Source organism: Triticum aestivum, chromosome 5D (genome assembly GCF_018294505.1).
Source record: "Triticum aestivum cultivar Chinese Spring chromosome 5D, IWGSC CS RefSeq v2.1, whole genome shotgun sequence".
Classification (NCBI taxonomy): Eukaryota; Viridiplantae; Streptophyta; class Magnoliopsida; order Poales; family Poaceae; genus Triticum; species Triticum aestivum.
The window spans coordinates 449637912-449654946 of record NC_057808.1 but is presented as its reverse complement, the minus strand read 5'-3'; the positions used below and the strand labels follow the sequence as shown (position 1 = coordinate 449654946).

The following is a 17035-nucleotide window of genomic DNA, read 5'->3' as shown; positions in this document are numbered from 1 at the left end:
CTATATTCGGTAACAACAGAAAATATTTGCCAGAGATTTTGCACCTAAGCTACTTCACCTTCTTTTTTAGATGAACAACTCTAAGACTGCAAACAACTTGTCATATTCATTTTGAATGCTAGAAATTACCACGACAATCCTTAATGAAGAATATAATAACTTTCAGAAATCATCCCCTTGACCAAGCGAAGAAGGGAAGTTTATTTGGTGGGACTAGTTGTAGATTCTCAAATAAGATCACCATGCTAATACAATTAACCCTGTACAACAGTCGGTGTTGGACACCAGATCCAACAACTCAGTTGGTTTATAACTTTATATACGAAAAAAGGGAAATTCAGAATAGAGAAACGAACAGACAGAATGAAGGAATATACATGTGTGCTACTTTGGAGCAATAGCTTTCCTTAAAATTTTGATAGTAAAAAGTATCAGTGTGATATTGCTTCAACGCTAACTGCTGCACGATTATGTCCACTAATAATATCGAAGTGTTTCAGTTTACTGTGCAACAATCAAGATAAGATAAGCCCGAAGGTGGCGTCCTTGACGAGCAGTGGCAAAAGGAAATTGTAAGATGGTGCTACATGCACAGAATGGTAATCAGTTTGCAATCAAACGGGCAAACATTAAATTCTTACAGGAACTCTCAACAGAAAGAGCACGGGCCTCTTATGCGGCACAAAAAGAAAATCCAGAGAAGTCATGATCATCAAATGAGCTGGTATATCACTATTAAAAACACATAATGATCATGATAATCAAATGAGCTGATATATCATCATCAGAAATGCAACCTGGTACCTGAAAAAACATAAGTTGCCCTACAGAAGTAGAGAGCATACACTCCAGCCCTGATGTGGCCGCTTTATCGGATGACAGTTATCATGGCATGTGAAATGTATCGGCCATATACTAAGAAGCATACAACAACAACAACAACAACAACAACAACAACAACAACAACAACAACAACAAAGCCTTTAGTCCCAAACAAGTTGGGGTAGTCTGATCTCGCAACCAACTCATGGCTCTGGCACATGGATAGCAAGCTTCCACGCACCCCTGTCCATAGCTAGCTCTTTGGTGATACTCCAATCCTTCAGGTCTCTCTTAACGGACTCCTCCCATGTCAAATTCGGTCTACCCCGCCCTCTCTTGACATTCTCCGCACGCTTTAGCCGTCCGCTATGCACTGGAGCTTCTGGAGGCCTGCGCTGAATATGCCCAAACCATCTCAGACGATGTTGGACAAGCTTCTCTTCAATCGGTGCTACCCCAACTCTATCTCGTATATCATCATTTCGGACTCGATCCTTCCTCGTGTGGCCACACATCCATCTCAACATACGCATCTCCGCCACACCTAACTGTTGAACATGTCGCCTAAATCAGAAGAGCCTAAATCAGACAAGTGTAAAAGAGAAAAGAATCTTATGGCGTTCCAGCATTTACACGCACTACAAGTATATGAAAGCATAATATAGCTTTTCACAAGCTAGACAGCCGGCGAGTGCATCGCCCAATCTGTTAAATCACGCGCGCGCACACATTTTATTTATTGAGATCAGTTTCACTCATCCTCTTCCGAGACTGAGGTCAGCTCGGAGTAGAAATGGTGAGAATCCCCTACATGGCTGTGCTCCTCATCACAGAAGAAGGGTCTCGGAGGAATTTGCAGGTCATCGACACTGCTATCCAGCATCCATACCACCTCCCTCATCGTTGGCCGATCCTGGGACTTCATCTGGATGCACCACATGGCAACAAGGCACAACTTCCTCTCCAGCACATGCATGTCAGCAGCCGCAGCAGCAGATGTCTGGCCCAGCTCTCTTCCCTCGGTTAGTCGGTCGTACACCCATGACGGGTAGTACTCCAGGCTCGAATTCTGATCTGGGGCCGCGTTCCTTCGCCCTCCAACCATCTCAAGAAGCAGCATTCCAAAGCTGTAGACATCAGATTTGCTGGATACCACACCAAAGCTCCGAGATATCATCTCCAGAGTGATATACCCTATGGTTCCCCTTGCGGCGCTCAGAGGCACAAAGCTGTTGTCCCTTGGATACAATTTGGCCAGACCAAAGTCAGCCACTTTTGGGACGCAATTACTGTCTAGGAGGATGTTATGGGGCTTGATGTCAAAGTGTAGTATCTGCATGTCACAACCCCGGTGTAGGTAGTCGATCCCTCTGGCACTGCCTAAACCTATCTCACTGAGTTGTCCCATGAGAAACGCTTCTTGCCTGAGAAAATGTACTTATCAAGAGACCCCTTGGGCATGTATTCATACACAAGTGCCCTCCTTGGTTCCTCTGAACAATATCCCACAAGACGCACAACATTCACATGATGGATCTGGCCGATGGTGGAGACCTCGCTGATGAAATCTTCTCCATTGCACATGGATCTGCACAGAATCTTGACGGCTAGATTGACATCACCAGGGAGCATGCCTCTGTACACAGAACCGTAGCCCCCTTGGCCCAGCTTATGTCCAAAGTGGCTTGTGATTGCAACGATATCTGTGTATGCAAATCTCATTGGTCCCACTGTCTCCTGCATTTGGAGAAACTTCTCAACAGCATCGATTGTTATCCGTGTTTTCCAGTATCTATGAGCGAGGAAAATCCATACTGCTAATGGTGCCAGCACAAACCTCAGCAGTATTGCAAGTACTGCATAAACAAGTAAGAATGGATCAAAACAAGTTTGCAACAAATGGAGATTAAGAATAGGTAATTATCCATTACCAATAATGTACTTCACAATCTCTATTGCTGATAGTAGGCCTAGTATAGGCCAATACAATTCAGGTCGACCGGAGTTGCTGTATACACATCTTAAGAAATACATCTCACTCCAAATGACAGAGCTACCCTTGCCCCAGATGCTTGCACCATTAAATTGGGCCTTGAAATGACTGCAAGATCATGCCAAAGAACACAAAGTTCGTAAAGTAGAAAGAATTGCATCTAAAGGTAAGATCACGAGATTTGGATTAAAAAAGTATCCTTTGCTGACTAACCGAATTGAATCTGCCAGGCATGTGGTGATAATCTTTGACAATTTCCATTGCCTAGCTGTGAAAGGGAATCGAACAGCAAATCCAAACCTTGCAATTGCCCTGACATCTACAACATCGTCATCACTAGATAGTATATACCTCTGCCTCGAATCACCAGCAAGTATGATGCCCAAGTATCCACAGGAAGGCGGAACACTTTCAACCGTATCAGACAACTGGCCTAATTCGAGATTCAGGCGCACGGCATAAACAAATGAATTCTTGGCACTGTGGCAGGTAACAGGAGAGTAGCCATACCAACCCGCATAACTAGTGGTGGGACTGTTTATTACCTTGGAGCAGTTAACAAACAGAACCCACATAGCATCTTTGACAGTGGCCAATTCGATGTTTCCATCTGAACCACTCACTCCACTGGATGAATAGGGGAGCTGATCCCATCGAGGAACGGGGCAACTGCTATTGCCCGCATTAGCGTCAACTGCCCAGAAAGTGGAATTATTATAGAAGATGTTGGTCACATAGTATCTTCCTGTGTTGATGCGAATTATGGCTCTGGCATCACTACAAATAATCTCATATGATTGAACACCGCACTCTGATGGATCCCCTTTCTGACGGAATGGGTACTGAATGCCTTGCAGATGCCCACAAGAGAACGGTGGGCAACCTTGTTGGACCCAAACACCTGCTGCTTCAGTATTCCCTACAACAGCAAGCAGAGAATAGATGATAAAGGCTTGCGGGCTAAGACAGAGAAGAGCGGTACCCAGGTTCACCATGACAGCTTCACATATGCATGAACTGCTCCAACAATGGGGTTGATATTGGAGTTCTGAAGAGGCCCACTGTCATGAGGCTAGCTCAATAATATCATGTTGGATGGAATCTTTGACTGTCAAAAAGTTTGACGCCACCCAGTATTCCAGTCTTCAGTCATACTTGTATGACAGCGATGGATCGGGACATACAAAGACCAGTAACGCGAGACTTGGACTTCTCCATCAAGGCTTGCTGATTTTGTCATCTACTTGCTCAGTAGTAGTGATTGGGACATACTATAGGTGACAATAACTATTATACAACTTGGAGAAACACCATGTCCACATAAAAGTCTTCAGTCAAAGTTCCACCTAACCCACAACGCTACATGGCAGGAAGTTTCATTCAAAATCTCTGCCACACAAATATCTTGACAAACAAGAGATTATTGACATGCAAGGCTAAGGAATGGATAAGCAACCCTTGTTTAATACTCACCACTCTCTGCGTGCTTCCGTCTCCATCTTCATTACATTGAAGAAGCATGAGCAAATTTCTTATTGCGGTTCTGCTGCTCTCACTTCTTAATGATGGGAACCATGTGGTCACACCATGGGAAGATCAAGACTTCTTTAAAAGTTGTCCACCGTCAAAGTGCAACAAAGATGGGCCTGTGATCCGCTTCCCACACCGGCTTGAATCCAAGGATGCATCATGCGGCGCACCTGGTATGTATTTATCGTGCTCTGGAGAAGATACTATCATGAGTCACCCGATCATGGGCTCGTGCAAAGTGACCGCAATAAATTACAAGCATGGCACCATGAAGGTCATCCCGCTTGTAGAGTCCTTGTCTCACTGCCCAATTCAGAAGATCATCTCAACCAGTCTATCAACTGATTATCGCAACACCAGTGTTGGTTCACTGTCCAATTCAGAGGATAAGACACCATATGTTGATGAACATGCAAGCTTACTATGTTGTTCAAGAGAGTTCACACCAAGTGCTGAAGCTTATAATTTTGTTGGCCCGATCTCTTGTCTCAGTGATGTGTGCAGTCTATCATATTTGGTGGCTGCTCAAATATCCGTCTATGTTCTTCCATTAGACTGCAAGGTGGCTGCTCATCGCATCCGTATACCCCGCGCATATAACAAGGATGACGAGTATTATGAGGACTTGACCTTCAACGAGAGGGCAACCAGAATCATTAACTTTTCTGAGACTACACTTGCTTGGTCAGTTCGTGACATTACCGACGTTCGCATACAATGTGAACAAGAAGGGAGACACTGTGGATTCAGCTCACAGAGGAGGCTAGTATTTTGCCAGCGTCATGGTATTGTTTCTTTCTTCAGGCAGAACTCCCCACAATAACTTCATTCTAAAGAACCACACTCTAGTTCTATTTGGAGCTGCTTGGATTCTAGTTTAGGAAACACGTTTTTAAGGTTTTATTATTTTAATGTGTTATTTATCGAATAATCACGAGTGGACATGCGGCCACGCGCGGCTGATATTCAGCCCGCATGTTTCCACGTGATTCGTGCAATTGAATACCCACGAGATGTATAACGATTTCCGGCTCCTCGTATAGCATTTGGTATAACCACGTATTAGCATCTGACACATGCAGCGCAAGGCAGGCAAGGCATTGAATTGAGGCGTGGGCCACTAGCATCCCAGTCCCAACGACTAGCTGCATGATGCTGCCCGCGGCCTTTTTAAACAATCGGCTTGATTGTCAATGCCCATCCTGCTCAAGCCTTCTTCTTAGTTCTCCTTCTCCCAGCCTCACAAGCATGTGTTCATCTAAATTCTATGTTAGCTCCACACCTTCTCCATCACACCACACCGCTAACCAGATGCCTCCGCTCCCTCTCATCGATTGCCCAGATTGCAATGCACGCTACATGATGTGGTTCGTCTCGGGAATGGAAGAAAACCCAGGAAGGCATTTCTACAGGTGCGAACAGCATGGAGTAAGTTTTTCAAGATCCTTTCGATCCATCTCCACACACTCCTCGCTAAACATCTGTTTTTTGTGTTTGGCGGTACGGTGGATGCAGTTTCTTGATGTGGGAGAACAAGTACACAGTACTTCAGCGCACGGTGGGGATACACGATTTCACATGCATCGACCTATCGCCACGTATCACTGCTTGAACAGAATCAAGCATGGCTGAAGAACATTTAAATGTTGGGCGTCGTGAATTTGCTGCTCCTGGTCATAATCTTCATGCACAAGCTCTGAAGCTCCCCCCGCCCCCCTTGCGAAGGATTTGCTCTAGATCTCCTGTGTACCACGTGCAATGGATTTGCTCTAGTCCCCATTTGTACTTCGTGCGATTGATTTGCTCTAGTTCCCTATGTATTTATCCTTTTCGGTGTGCCAGTACATGTTGCGTCCTATGTACGCAGCAGACTGGCCTATCAACAATACACCTACAACGGTAGTGTGCATGGACCATTAAATCTGGTTTGAACCATGGGTTGCATAATGAGGAGTACGCAAATTGCGTGTTACGTACTAACCCCAAGCAAATAGGGATGGCATTAATCCCACACCCTGCGTGTGCAACACACCCACCAAAACGTCAATAATTAAGCGACTGGACAGCCGACATGCATGCGTTATGGAAAATTAAATCACTCCAGGGCGAATCAATACACCCAGCTGTCATGCAAACACATAATGGCACCCAGCAAGCCATCAATGCACCATCAACACAACGGACGCACCAGCCCTTGCAGAGGACGACATGCAGGCATGCAGCCCAACAATGTCGTCATGTTGGGGGATTGAGGCAAACGAGAGATGATTTTTTTTCATGAAAAACGAAAGATGATTACAGGTGTGCGTGTACGCTTGTAGGCATAGAAACCAAAAATCAACGCATCATATAATGTTTTGGATGGTCTAACCTGATCTCCATCTATGCATAACCCACCTCCAATCCTCGCTCTGCTCCTCCACAAGGGACGGATTGCGTGAAATCTACAGTGCGACAATCCAGCCAGTGCACATTCTCAAATGATGTCTATCCAAAACTGAGAGCAGTTATGCCATCGCCGGGGCTGTGACGTGAGGCTTGTATTCATACGAGACATAAATGCCGCCTGATCCACTAGTGGGGCGTATACCAGGACGTATTCACGAACACTCGTAATTATCATATCACGTATTTGCAAATGGGCTATAATAAATAGCAATCACAACGCGCGGACGGACGCCCGGGATTACGGCAGCGCGTGGCTGCATGTCCCAAAAATTCACGTCCGTTATTTATAAACTAGGTTGCTTGGATTGTTTCATACTTACTTAATAATGCATTTAATGATATAAAATTTGACTCCGCCCCAGCACCAGATGCAATCTTGTGATGCTGTTGTTTCATGCCTAACAATAACAAGAACTGTTAGCAGGAGAGCATGCCAAAATGGCGTCAAATGTATAATGACCAGTTACAAACAAAAGAAAAAATAGCTCAGAAATGTAAAACGGCCTGAACTGACGAAAGTGTTGTTCTGTGCTCGAGCATATCTGTGCTCGTTATCCCTCCCGTCTAGGCGCTTCGAGATCCACAACCCACCACGTATAGGTCCATGTATAATTTATGTATCCTTAATTTTATTCTGGGCTTGTGGCCCACGTCTGACATACAACAAATGTGACTCCGTGGCAGCTTTGCACCGGCTCGGTTGTCAGTGGACGATATGGGCCGTCCAAGTCAAGATTCTGGACTAACAGAGGCGTTGGAGCGTTGGACCCCATTTACTACGCCTGCCCGTTGCAGCTAGCAAGCTTCCCCTACACGATTCACCTCAGTTCCTAACCGGCTAAAGTCAGATCCGCCACTTCCATGCAGTCCATTGCAAAAATCAGATCGACACACCTGCCCACATAGCCGATGTCTTCTTCCTCGGCAGCCGTTCCGGATGAAATCTTGCCGCTCATTCCTTGCCAGGACACACCAACCTCTGCATTAGTCGTGTCAGATGACGGCTTAATTGTAGTAGTTTGTCGTGCAATGGCTATGTACTGATTTTATTTGTCACATCCTGTTCCATTTAATTAGTATTTTTATTTTCGTATAGTATTCAGCTTATGATGTACAGGCGGCATCTCAAACATGCGTATACCTACATTCTCGTCAATTCCATACTATCCCCAACGCTATATATATATATATATATATACCCACTCCCCATTGTTTTCGTACATCTATAAATCCGCAGCCATTCATGATCAGCAATGCTGTTATGCATTTCGTATGGTCTGCTAAATACAGCTTATACGCTGGTGCTGCAATAATAAGGATTTTATTTATACTGATTTCGTCCAATTGGCAGATCTTCTGTACGAACTAATTTTGGCAATGCATATGCATATGTCAGAACTAATTCTGAAGTACACCATTCAGTAATTATACTAGAGATTTTGAAACTGCCGCAGGTGACCCAGCAAATGGCACAATACGTGGCTTTAGACCACAAACTAATTTTACTTATACTGATTCCTAATCACTATCGGAGCGATGCGCAGAGACATTTAGTCTGAGATCTCCTTTTTGTTATGATTCACAGTGATCATGTTGGACTCTCGGGGTTGAGATGGCGATGGATTTGCTGACCCAGTTATCGATCGCAACCCACATCCATCATTTTCTGATAATGGTGTACCGATCAACAATGAAGGAATCACTGCCCCTGAATCTCCGTTAAGCATGCTGTCAAAGTTATTCAGCCGTTGGACCAATTCAAGAAGTGGCTGGTTACAGAAATTGATTTTGGTGGTATGCTTCAGCTTCCCACGCTGCAGAAATTAAACCTAAAATTCAATGCATGGACAATGAGCAAGGTCAGCGTCTCTCGCCGCCGGGAATCATCCTTTCTGAGTCAAAACTGCTCAATTTTTTACCAGATCATTAGTAACACATCAGGCAATGCACACATCATCCTGGGTTTACAATGCAGCCCACTGTCAAGGCACAAACAGCAATCTCTTCATGATCTTTTTAGTACGACGACAATTTGTTCAATGCAAAGTAGCTCTACACCTGTTATATACTAATACGATAATTTGTTCAGGCTGAAACACATTTGCAATGTAGAAAGCTACATATGATTTTGTTCACTGAGAATTTCTAGCATGTATCTATTTGTACAAAGAGTAGCATGCTGACTTTCCAAAGAGTGTACTTCCGAATAGTGACATACCTTTACGTCCATCCAGGAGCTTTAGGGTCGATCTGGCCAATAGATTGCACAGATACTTGAGGTAAATCTTCAATTTGAGCATCTGCCGCCCCCTCCTCCGCACAGATCTATCCGTCTGCACTAAACCCCCTCATAGGTGCCAGGTGCTCGACGACCGGGTAGTGCAGCGGCTCCATTGGAATTTCGCGGTCATTAACCTCTCCAGGCTCCAACACCATTGTTCTGCTTAAACAATTCAGGGATTGGGAGTTAGATGGTACAGTGGCGAACATAAGCACAAGTCTAATGCACGACTGCAAAAATGGCGCGGCTCCACACCTCTTAATCGGCTGTATCAAGAACTCCAGCTCGCTCGCGCAGGAGGTCCACTGCCAAGGTCACCACTCTCGCCAATGGAAAGATCCAGGCACCCGAGGAAGAAGACAACTCCACCGGGCACCATACCAGCAATTTACTCAGTTTAGGTTGCAATAAATGGAAAGCATGTTTCCTGGTCCACGGACCAGGGAGGACAAGACCCCATGAGGCACGTTTTGAATGGTCGTAAGTCGACATACCCATGCACTGAGTAAGGAGCTCCTACCTGTTCAGCAGATGCAATAGATGCGGCAACATATATGTCTGTCATTCCTGCCTTGCCTTCCTTCTAACAAGTACCCTTCCCTAATCGTCTCCACCTTCTCCATTTGCATTCCGCACTCACTTGTCTACTCACTCGCCGGTTCTTCTTCATCGATCATACCTTTGGAAATACTCAGCTTGCATCCGGCACCGACACAGTACAGCTAATGTAACATTCTGTCTTTGATCAACTAATTTATCTAATCTATATGTTATTGTTTCCCTTGGCATTCGAGTACTTCTGCAAGACTGCAACCCTATTTTCCTTTGTGATTTTAGATCTGAAATGGAATCCCACGCACATGAAACATTTTCTTTGCAAATACAGGAACCATGTCTCATTCTGGTACCTACAACAAACACACCTTCAGTGACACTGCTGGAATTAATCTCTCCCATTCCCTTATGGATAGGTGCTTTATAAAAGTTCATTAATGTTTACAACTTCCATAAGGCTTACTAACTGTAATCCAAAACAAATTGCAGTGCAACATGAATCTTAAGTTCTTAACAGCGAGATTCTATCTTACATGTCACATTTTCTGCTGTAACCAAATTTTCCATGAACTATCAAAATGAGGGCTCTAATCTTCTATATTTTTTTTTAACCAATGCGAGCTACTAATCGAATCATTCAACTCTAGACAAGCAGTCAATCTGTAAAACGTCTGATCAATCACCCAGTACTGTAGTGTCAAAATTACAAGCAACCACACACATAGTGACCGTAGTGTCAAAATTACAAGCAATCGCACACATATAAACACCGAATCTTCAGATTTGGACACATGGATTTTGCAACAGAGAAATTCTTTCCTACAGTTCAAAATTTATAGTGTAACAATATGTGAGGTGCCAAACAAATCATTCAGTTCACAATCATCTGGTGAATCCCTCTACTGTAGTCTTGTACTTTCAAGCAACCACACACATACAAGCTCAGATTCTTCAGATTCCACCATCAATTTTGCGTGAGAGACCTTCTTTCTTACAGTTCACAATTTATGGTGTAATCAGGCTGAAAGAGAGAATGTCTGTGTTGCAAAAACGAGGTGCTGAACGAATCATTCAATAATGTACGAAGCACTAGATCTGTAAAACCTCACACGCATGACTCATCTGATATCCCACCTGTTCTCTAGTCTATTAATGACAAGCACACACATACGAACAGAGTTTTTTCAGATTTGCAACATTAATTTTACAACTCCAGCGATGAGTACGAACATACCTGCGGCTCCATCCTGGAGCAGGTCCATCTCGCCTACCGATTGTTCGGAAGCTTGTGGTGCACCCTCCCTATGATCTCCCACCTCCGCCCCCGCAGGCCCGCACACGAATCGGCGAGTGGCTGATGCTGCTCCATTCCGGCAATAGACGCGCTCACTGGGTAATGGAAAGGCTCCATCGGAACCTCAAGCACTGTGGATCTGCGCAGCAAGAGGGGGAAATTGCAGATCGATACCATGGGATCCAAAATCAAACGAAAACAAAATCCAGCATACGGAGGTAGGAGACGAGTACCACCCCTCCTCCCCCCACACGCCCCCAATCTCGCATTTACTCCGCCGTCGCCAGAGTTAACGAAAAGCAAGTATCCTGATCCACGGATCAGGAAGGAGCCCGACGAGCTGAGCCACGGCTCGAGTTCCTGACGTCCATGACCGCCGTCCCTCCGTCTCCGTCCTGCCCCACAGTTCAATGTATTTGTTCTTTTCCACAATTACAGACGCTCGCCAGTCTCGCCCCATTATTTAATGCATCATATCCCGAGAGGCTACTCAACCGCCCAGATATCGAGCGCACATGAGCTCGAGTTCAAAAACGCCGCGTCTGAACCTGAACTGAACTATACTAAACCAAAGCCTATACTTAAGCTAATCCACCAACTGGACCATGTATTGTTACAGTCCTTGCAGTTTCCACCATTTTTCTGGTCTGGCAAAGCGGGCCATCGGGCCTATTTTAATTTGCAAACTGGATAAGGTACGACTAAAACCGGCTTGATCTGATGGGACAGGGCTGCATGTCAGAGTGTTATACACCTATTCTGCTAGCCCTGCGCTGACCAAACTTCAGCCGCCATCATGCATTCCCACCACCAGAAACATAGACTGCGCGACAGCGTGCAAGGGCGGAATCCCCACCCAAGAAACAAGGAAGTTAAATCTTATCTGCATAGCTCTCCACTGCTATTGTGATGCTTGCCCATGAACTCTTCATGCTTTCTCCACCATTAGCCATTGTGTCTGCTTGGAGGAGTTGCATATTTATTTTTTCACACAAAGCTTGGTTTAGTATAGTGCAATTTTGCCTCAAGCATTTGGTACTTTTGTCTGCTGTTGTTTCATGCCTAACAATAACAAGAAATTTGTCTGTTTACTTTCTAAGGAAAGTCGGAAGCATTTGGTATTTTTTTAACGAATAGATATATACGTATAATCACCATATTGTTATTCGTGAAAAATAACTATGGCACCCTTGTATCCACATTAGTGCCATATACCATGGTAATAATCCAGTTCGAACTATTTTAAGCAGAGAGAATTTCCCATTGATTTACCAAACCATCAGTGACATCTAATTTTCGTCTTTCCTACTTGCAGGTTCGCGTGTCAAAATCATTGCAGGTACTAATGCAATAAACAAAAATAAAACCTTAGAGCCACAAAGCGAAAGTTTTTCATCTTAATAGCGATCACTAATTTCCTTGGTTGTCTTTATTCCAGTGACATCATCTATGGCGATATTTCTAGTTATTTTATTAGTGGTGGCTACTGTGTTCTATCGTTCCCTGAAGTCAAAATATGATGAAGAGGTACATTTGAAGGTTGAAATGTTTCTCAAGACTTATGGAACACTGAAACCCACAAGATACACATTCTCTGACATTAAGCAGATAGCAAGACGGTTTAAAGACAAAGTAGGGCAGGGGGGATTTGGCAGTGTATACAGAGGAGAACTGCCAAACGGAGTGCCTGTAGCAGTCAAGATGCTAGAAGATTTAAATGGAGAGGGGGACGAATTCATCAGTGAAATAGCAACTATTGGGAGAATCCATCATGCCAACGTGGTCCGTCTTCTGGGCTTTTGCTCAGAAGGAACACGACGTGCTCTTATTTATGAATTCATGCCTAACGGATCATTGGAGAACTATATATTCGCATGTGACTCTAGTAGTTCACACGAATTCCTAGTACCAGACAAGATGTTGGATATTGCCTTAGGCATTGCCCGAGGAATCGAGTACCTGCATCAAGGGTGCAGCCAGCGTATCCTCCACTTTGATATCAAGCCTCACAACATCCTGCTGGACTACAGCTTCAATCCAAAGATTTCAGACTTTAGGCTAGCTAAAATGTATGCAAGGGATAAAAGTATTGTTACCTTAACTGCAGCAAGAGGGACTATCGGCTATATTGCACCAGAACTATATTCTCGGGACTTTGGTGCGATATCCTGTAAGTCAGATATTTATAGTTTTGGCATGCTTGTGTTAGAAATGGTGAGTGGGAGGAGAAACTTGGACCCAATGATTGAGAACCAAAATGAGGTTTATTTTCCAGAGTGGATATACGAGATAATATTCAATGGGAGGGACTTGGTACTTACTAGGGAAATGGGACAAGAAGGGAAAGAAATGGTGCGACAACTCGCCATTGTGGCACTATGGTGCATTCAGTGGAACCCGAATAATCGGCCCACAATGTCAAAGGTAGTAAACATGTTGGAAGGCAGACTACAGGATCTTCAAATGCCCCCTAAGCCATTTGTCTAATCATCCAAAAGCCATCCTAAAGGAGAACTAGAGGACATAATGCTATCACCCGAGTTAGTATAAAGTATAAACTACATTTGATTTTAAAGTGAAATAGATTTCCTGCTGTAACCATGGATTGTTGTTGTTATTACTGCTGGTAACCATGTCTTGTTATCATTATTATTACTATTACAGTTCCTATTATTATTATCATTAGTTGTTGTTGCATTATTATTAGAGCATACAGAGTGTTGCAATGTGGTATTAGGAAGGTATAAGAGATATTGAAATTTGAGAGTGTTGGTGTTTCTTACCAAACTGTGATCCATGTGGTTTATCTCCCCCCTTGACATGGTGTGGCCGTGCAGTCCTTGCCGAAGTTCACAGCATTCTCCAATCCTTGTATGGGAATTTGGCTGAATGTCGAGAGGGGGAGCATTAACAATCTTGTGATACATTGATCAGGTTTCAGGAATGAAACAACCAGATGCCTCTAGCAAAAATTGAATTTCCTCTGCACAAAAATTGCAACCATTGGACTTGCGGAGAAGCAACTTAGCTAAAACTTCAGGCCTAAAGATTCTCAAGAAACCTGACTAACTCAAATTCTACAATATGCTGAGCCCAAGAGTTGGATTGCCAAGAAATGAAAATTCCAAGAAAAGCCACTGACCTGGGGATGCAGATCGAGTCGGTGGCCGCCACGTCAATGGTGGTGATGGCTGCTGCAGGCGCGTTAACGATTGGCATGACCAGCTCGGGATAGTTTGATGTTTGAGTTGCTTATAATCCAGGCCAAACACTCATGCTTAATGCATCGTCTGACAGCAACAGACGAAAACCCAGCACCAGACCATGGAAATCCACAGGAAGAAGTTACGTCAACCATTTCTGCTGCCATTACTCAGGGGATGGTAGCGCCGAGGGCGAGGATTTGCAAGAGGCATTTCCTCGAGCACCTTCCGCCCACAGCCTCCATGTGCGTAGTGAAGCAGCCCTCCAGAAGAAGAACGCGACGCAGGACGCAGCAGCAGCGCCTCCGGCGGACGAGGTCGGCCCTGACCCATACTCTTCTTCAACCATCTTCTCCCTCGAGTAGCTGCCATTCCCGAACCGATGGAGGCGCGTGGCGTCGACGCCAAGTGCGACCAGGAGGGCCGCGAGGGATGGAGGCGTCTTCGGGATCTCGGCGGACGTCCGCATCTCATTCTCCCCGGCCGCGACGGCCGTCGTGTTCCGCCGGGGACGTGGGAGGGAGAAGAGAGGGGGATTGGATGATTTGCCCGAGAAGCACGGCACATTTCGTTTTCCGCCCACGCGATCTGTATAATAAATCTGGTCGGCACGAATGGGCCTCGGCTGCGTTTCTTTTCCGGCCCGACTCCATCTGCGATTGATGATGATACAACTTCTGTGCTCAAAAAATATCGTCATGGTACAAAACATTTTTTTAATTACATGAAAATTTTATATTTTATATTTTTTTGAAATGCTATGTACATTTTTTGAAATGTGTGTACATTTTTAAATACTATGAACACTTTTTTAATGGTGTCAACATTTTTAAAAACTACGCAAACAAAGTTTTTACACTGTGTTATATTTTTTAAATTCATGATTCTCAATTTATTAAGTACATTTTTTTTGAAATATATGTATTTAGATTTATTTTCTTTCAAAAATATGGACAAAAAATGCACTAACATGTGCAGGGAGTTACTTGGGCTGGCCCAATAGTAGTGACGGGAGGACGCCTTCAGGCGATACCTCCTTTACTGTTGTAACAGGGGATACATAGACGCTTAAAAAAAAGAGTATACAATACACTTCCTTCTGGCTAGCGAAAGTACCAATTGTGAATGTTACTGAAAGAATTCACTATGAAATGATATAAAAAGGAAATCGTGCGACATCATAGGTAAATATCAGATAGCAACAACTGATGATGCTTGTTAGAGATCCTTCAATAATTGGGGTAGAGCGTTCAACAAACGATAGGCATAGGAAAACATATGATAGCAGCCCCTTTTGTACTCCTTTAGCATGTGGAATTCCACATGCTAAGTGTAATTTGAGAAAGTTCAGCATTCAAGCGGCTTTGCAAGGAAATAAAAACACCAAAAGTGATCCTAAAAAACACCAAAAAACCAAAAGAAAATAAGGAATAAGAAAAAATAGAACAAGAACAGAGAAAAAAAATACAAACCTAGAAAAGGCGATTCACAACGTAGATGCACACAAGCACGAGAGCGTAACTGGCAACACATATATTTTTCTTTTACTTTTTATACATGCAACGAACGGTAATAGAACGAACAACTAAAATGGGCCGATCCAAATTTACAATGGGGACGGTTGGATCGGTGCTTAATGCATATAGCGAGCGGCAAATAGCATTTGCAGGCATGCTCTACAATCTACACGGCCTTCTCTCGTCTGGCTGGCCAAAGTGGGGGGTCTATTTGAACAGTGAGTAGGCCAAGGAGCTGGCATCATACAAGGAGCCAGAGCGACCGCACATCAGCACATCTCCGGCGTTCTCCACGCCGGCGGTGGGTGCATAAACCGCGACAGCGATGGAGTGGGAACAACGACCTTCGTAAGGCCAATTGTAATGGGATTCATTGCTAATTTCCTGACACTTCACATGCCTACACTTTGCGTTGCATTTTTCATGAAAACAAGGTTTTTGTTGTTGTTGGCACTAATAGCATGTCAAAGTTTTATGACATGTTGATTCACAAGTATGCTTCTTATAAAGACATGTCTGTGTGTGTGTTCCACCAAATTATTCACCTTCTAGTGCGAGGAATTGTAATAAAATAATAACTAAACACACTAGTGACCATCCATATTTCCATGCTATTATTGTTGTATCTTGACCAAACAAAAGGTTGGTCGAGATACTGTACCCAACAAACATGCTATACCAATCGTAGATTAATACAAACCACATGGTATACCAATTGTGGAAGTAGGTGAAAGAATTCATTGTAAAAAGGTGCAATAAGAAATCACTTGGCATTAGAGCAACTCCAACAGCTCCCCTAGAAAAACATCCCATAAAAGTCGTTTTACAGAAAGTTTTCTGATTGTCAATTTTCTCGGTTCCCGTAAACATCATCCCGTAAAATCTTTATTTTCTTTTACTTTCAATTTTAAAACTCTAGCTAAAAACATAGAGCCCACAAGTCAGTGACAGAGGCGTGACGGCGAGTGGCGGTGCTTGGCGGCAGTGCTGCGGCGACGGCGGGGCAGGGTTGGCTGCTGGCCTCAAGGTCAGGGGAGGAGGCGGGGCAGGGCCGGCGGCGGCAACCTCAAGGGCAAGGGAGGAGGCAGGGCGGGGGGGGGGGGGGAGGGTTGGTGGGTAGCAGCGGCAGCCTCGCGGGCAGGGGATAGGAGGCCAGGTAGGTGTGGCGGCGCAGCGGTTTGGGCCTCCGTCCAGTGTTCTGCTAGTGAAGTTTCAGGCGGTTATCCACCCACCAAAATTATACTGAAAGGTCATCTTCCCGTAAAATAGTAGGACGAACAAGGTGATTATACGGGATCACGTAAAAAAACTTGGGTTTACGGTAGCTGTTGGAGGCATTTTTTTATTCCTACTTCCCACAAACGGTAGATTTTAGGGATACAGGAGCTATTG

General features: G+C 44.3%; 1 protein-coding gene, 1 long non-coding RNA gene and 1 pseudogene across 3 annotated transcripts; 1 reads left to right on the top strand and 2 right to left on the bottom strand.

The window, feature by feature from the left end:
- Positions 1-727: 727 nt before the first annotated feature.
- Positions 728-4050, bottom strand: LOC123122637 (rust resistance kinase Lr10-like; annotated as a pseudogene).
- Positions 4051-4334: 284 nt separating this feature from the next.
- LOC123125451 (rust resistance kinase Lr10-like) lies at positions 4335-13467 on the top strand. The gene is made up of 3 exons (XM_044545944.1): positions 4335-5130; positions 12239-12262; positions 12362-13467. Exons 1-3 carry the CDS (start codon positions 4335-4337, stop codon positions 13408-13410), a joined length of 1869 nt encoding a protein of 622 aa, XP_044401879.1. The 3' UTR covers positions 13411-13467.
- On the bottom strand, positions 8129-13900 carry LOC123125452 (uncharacterized). Of its 2 annotated transcripts, XR_006461412.1 has the most exons (4): positions 13707-13900; positions 10864-11062; positions 9330-9982; positions 8129-9233 (listed from the first exon to the last, which is right to left on the bottom strand). It is a non-coding gene; the product is annotated as an uncharacterized lncRNA (long non-coding RNA). The 2 variants fall into 2 exon arrangements; XR_006461411.1 differs by having other exon boundaries at positions 9330-11062.
- Between the last annotated feature and the right edge of the window lie 3135 nt (positions 13901-17035).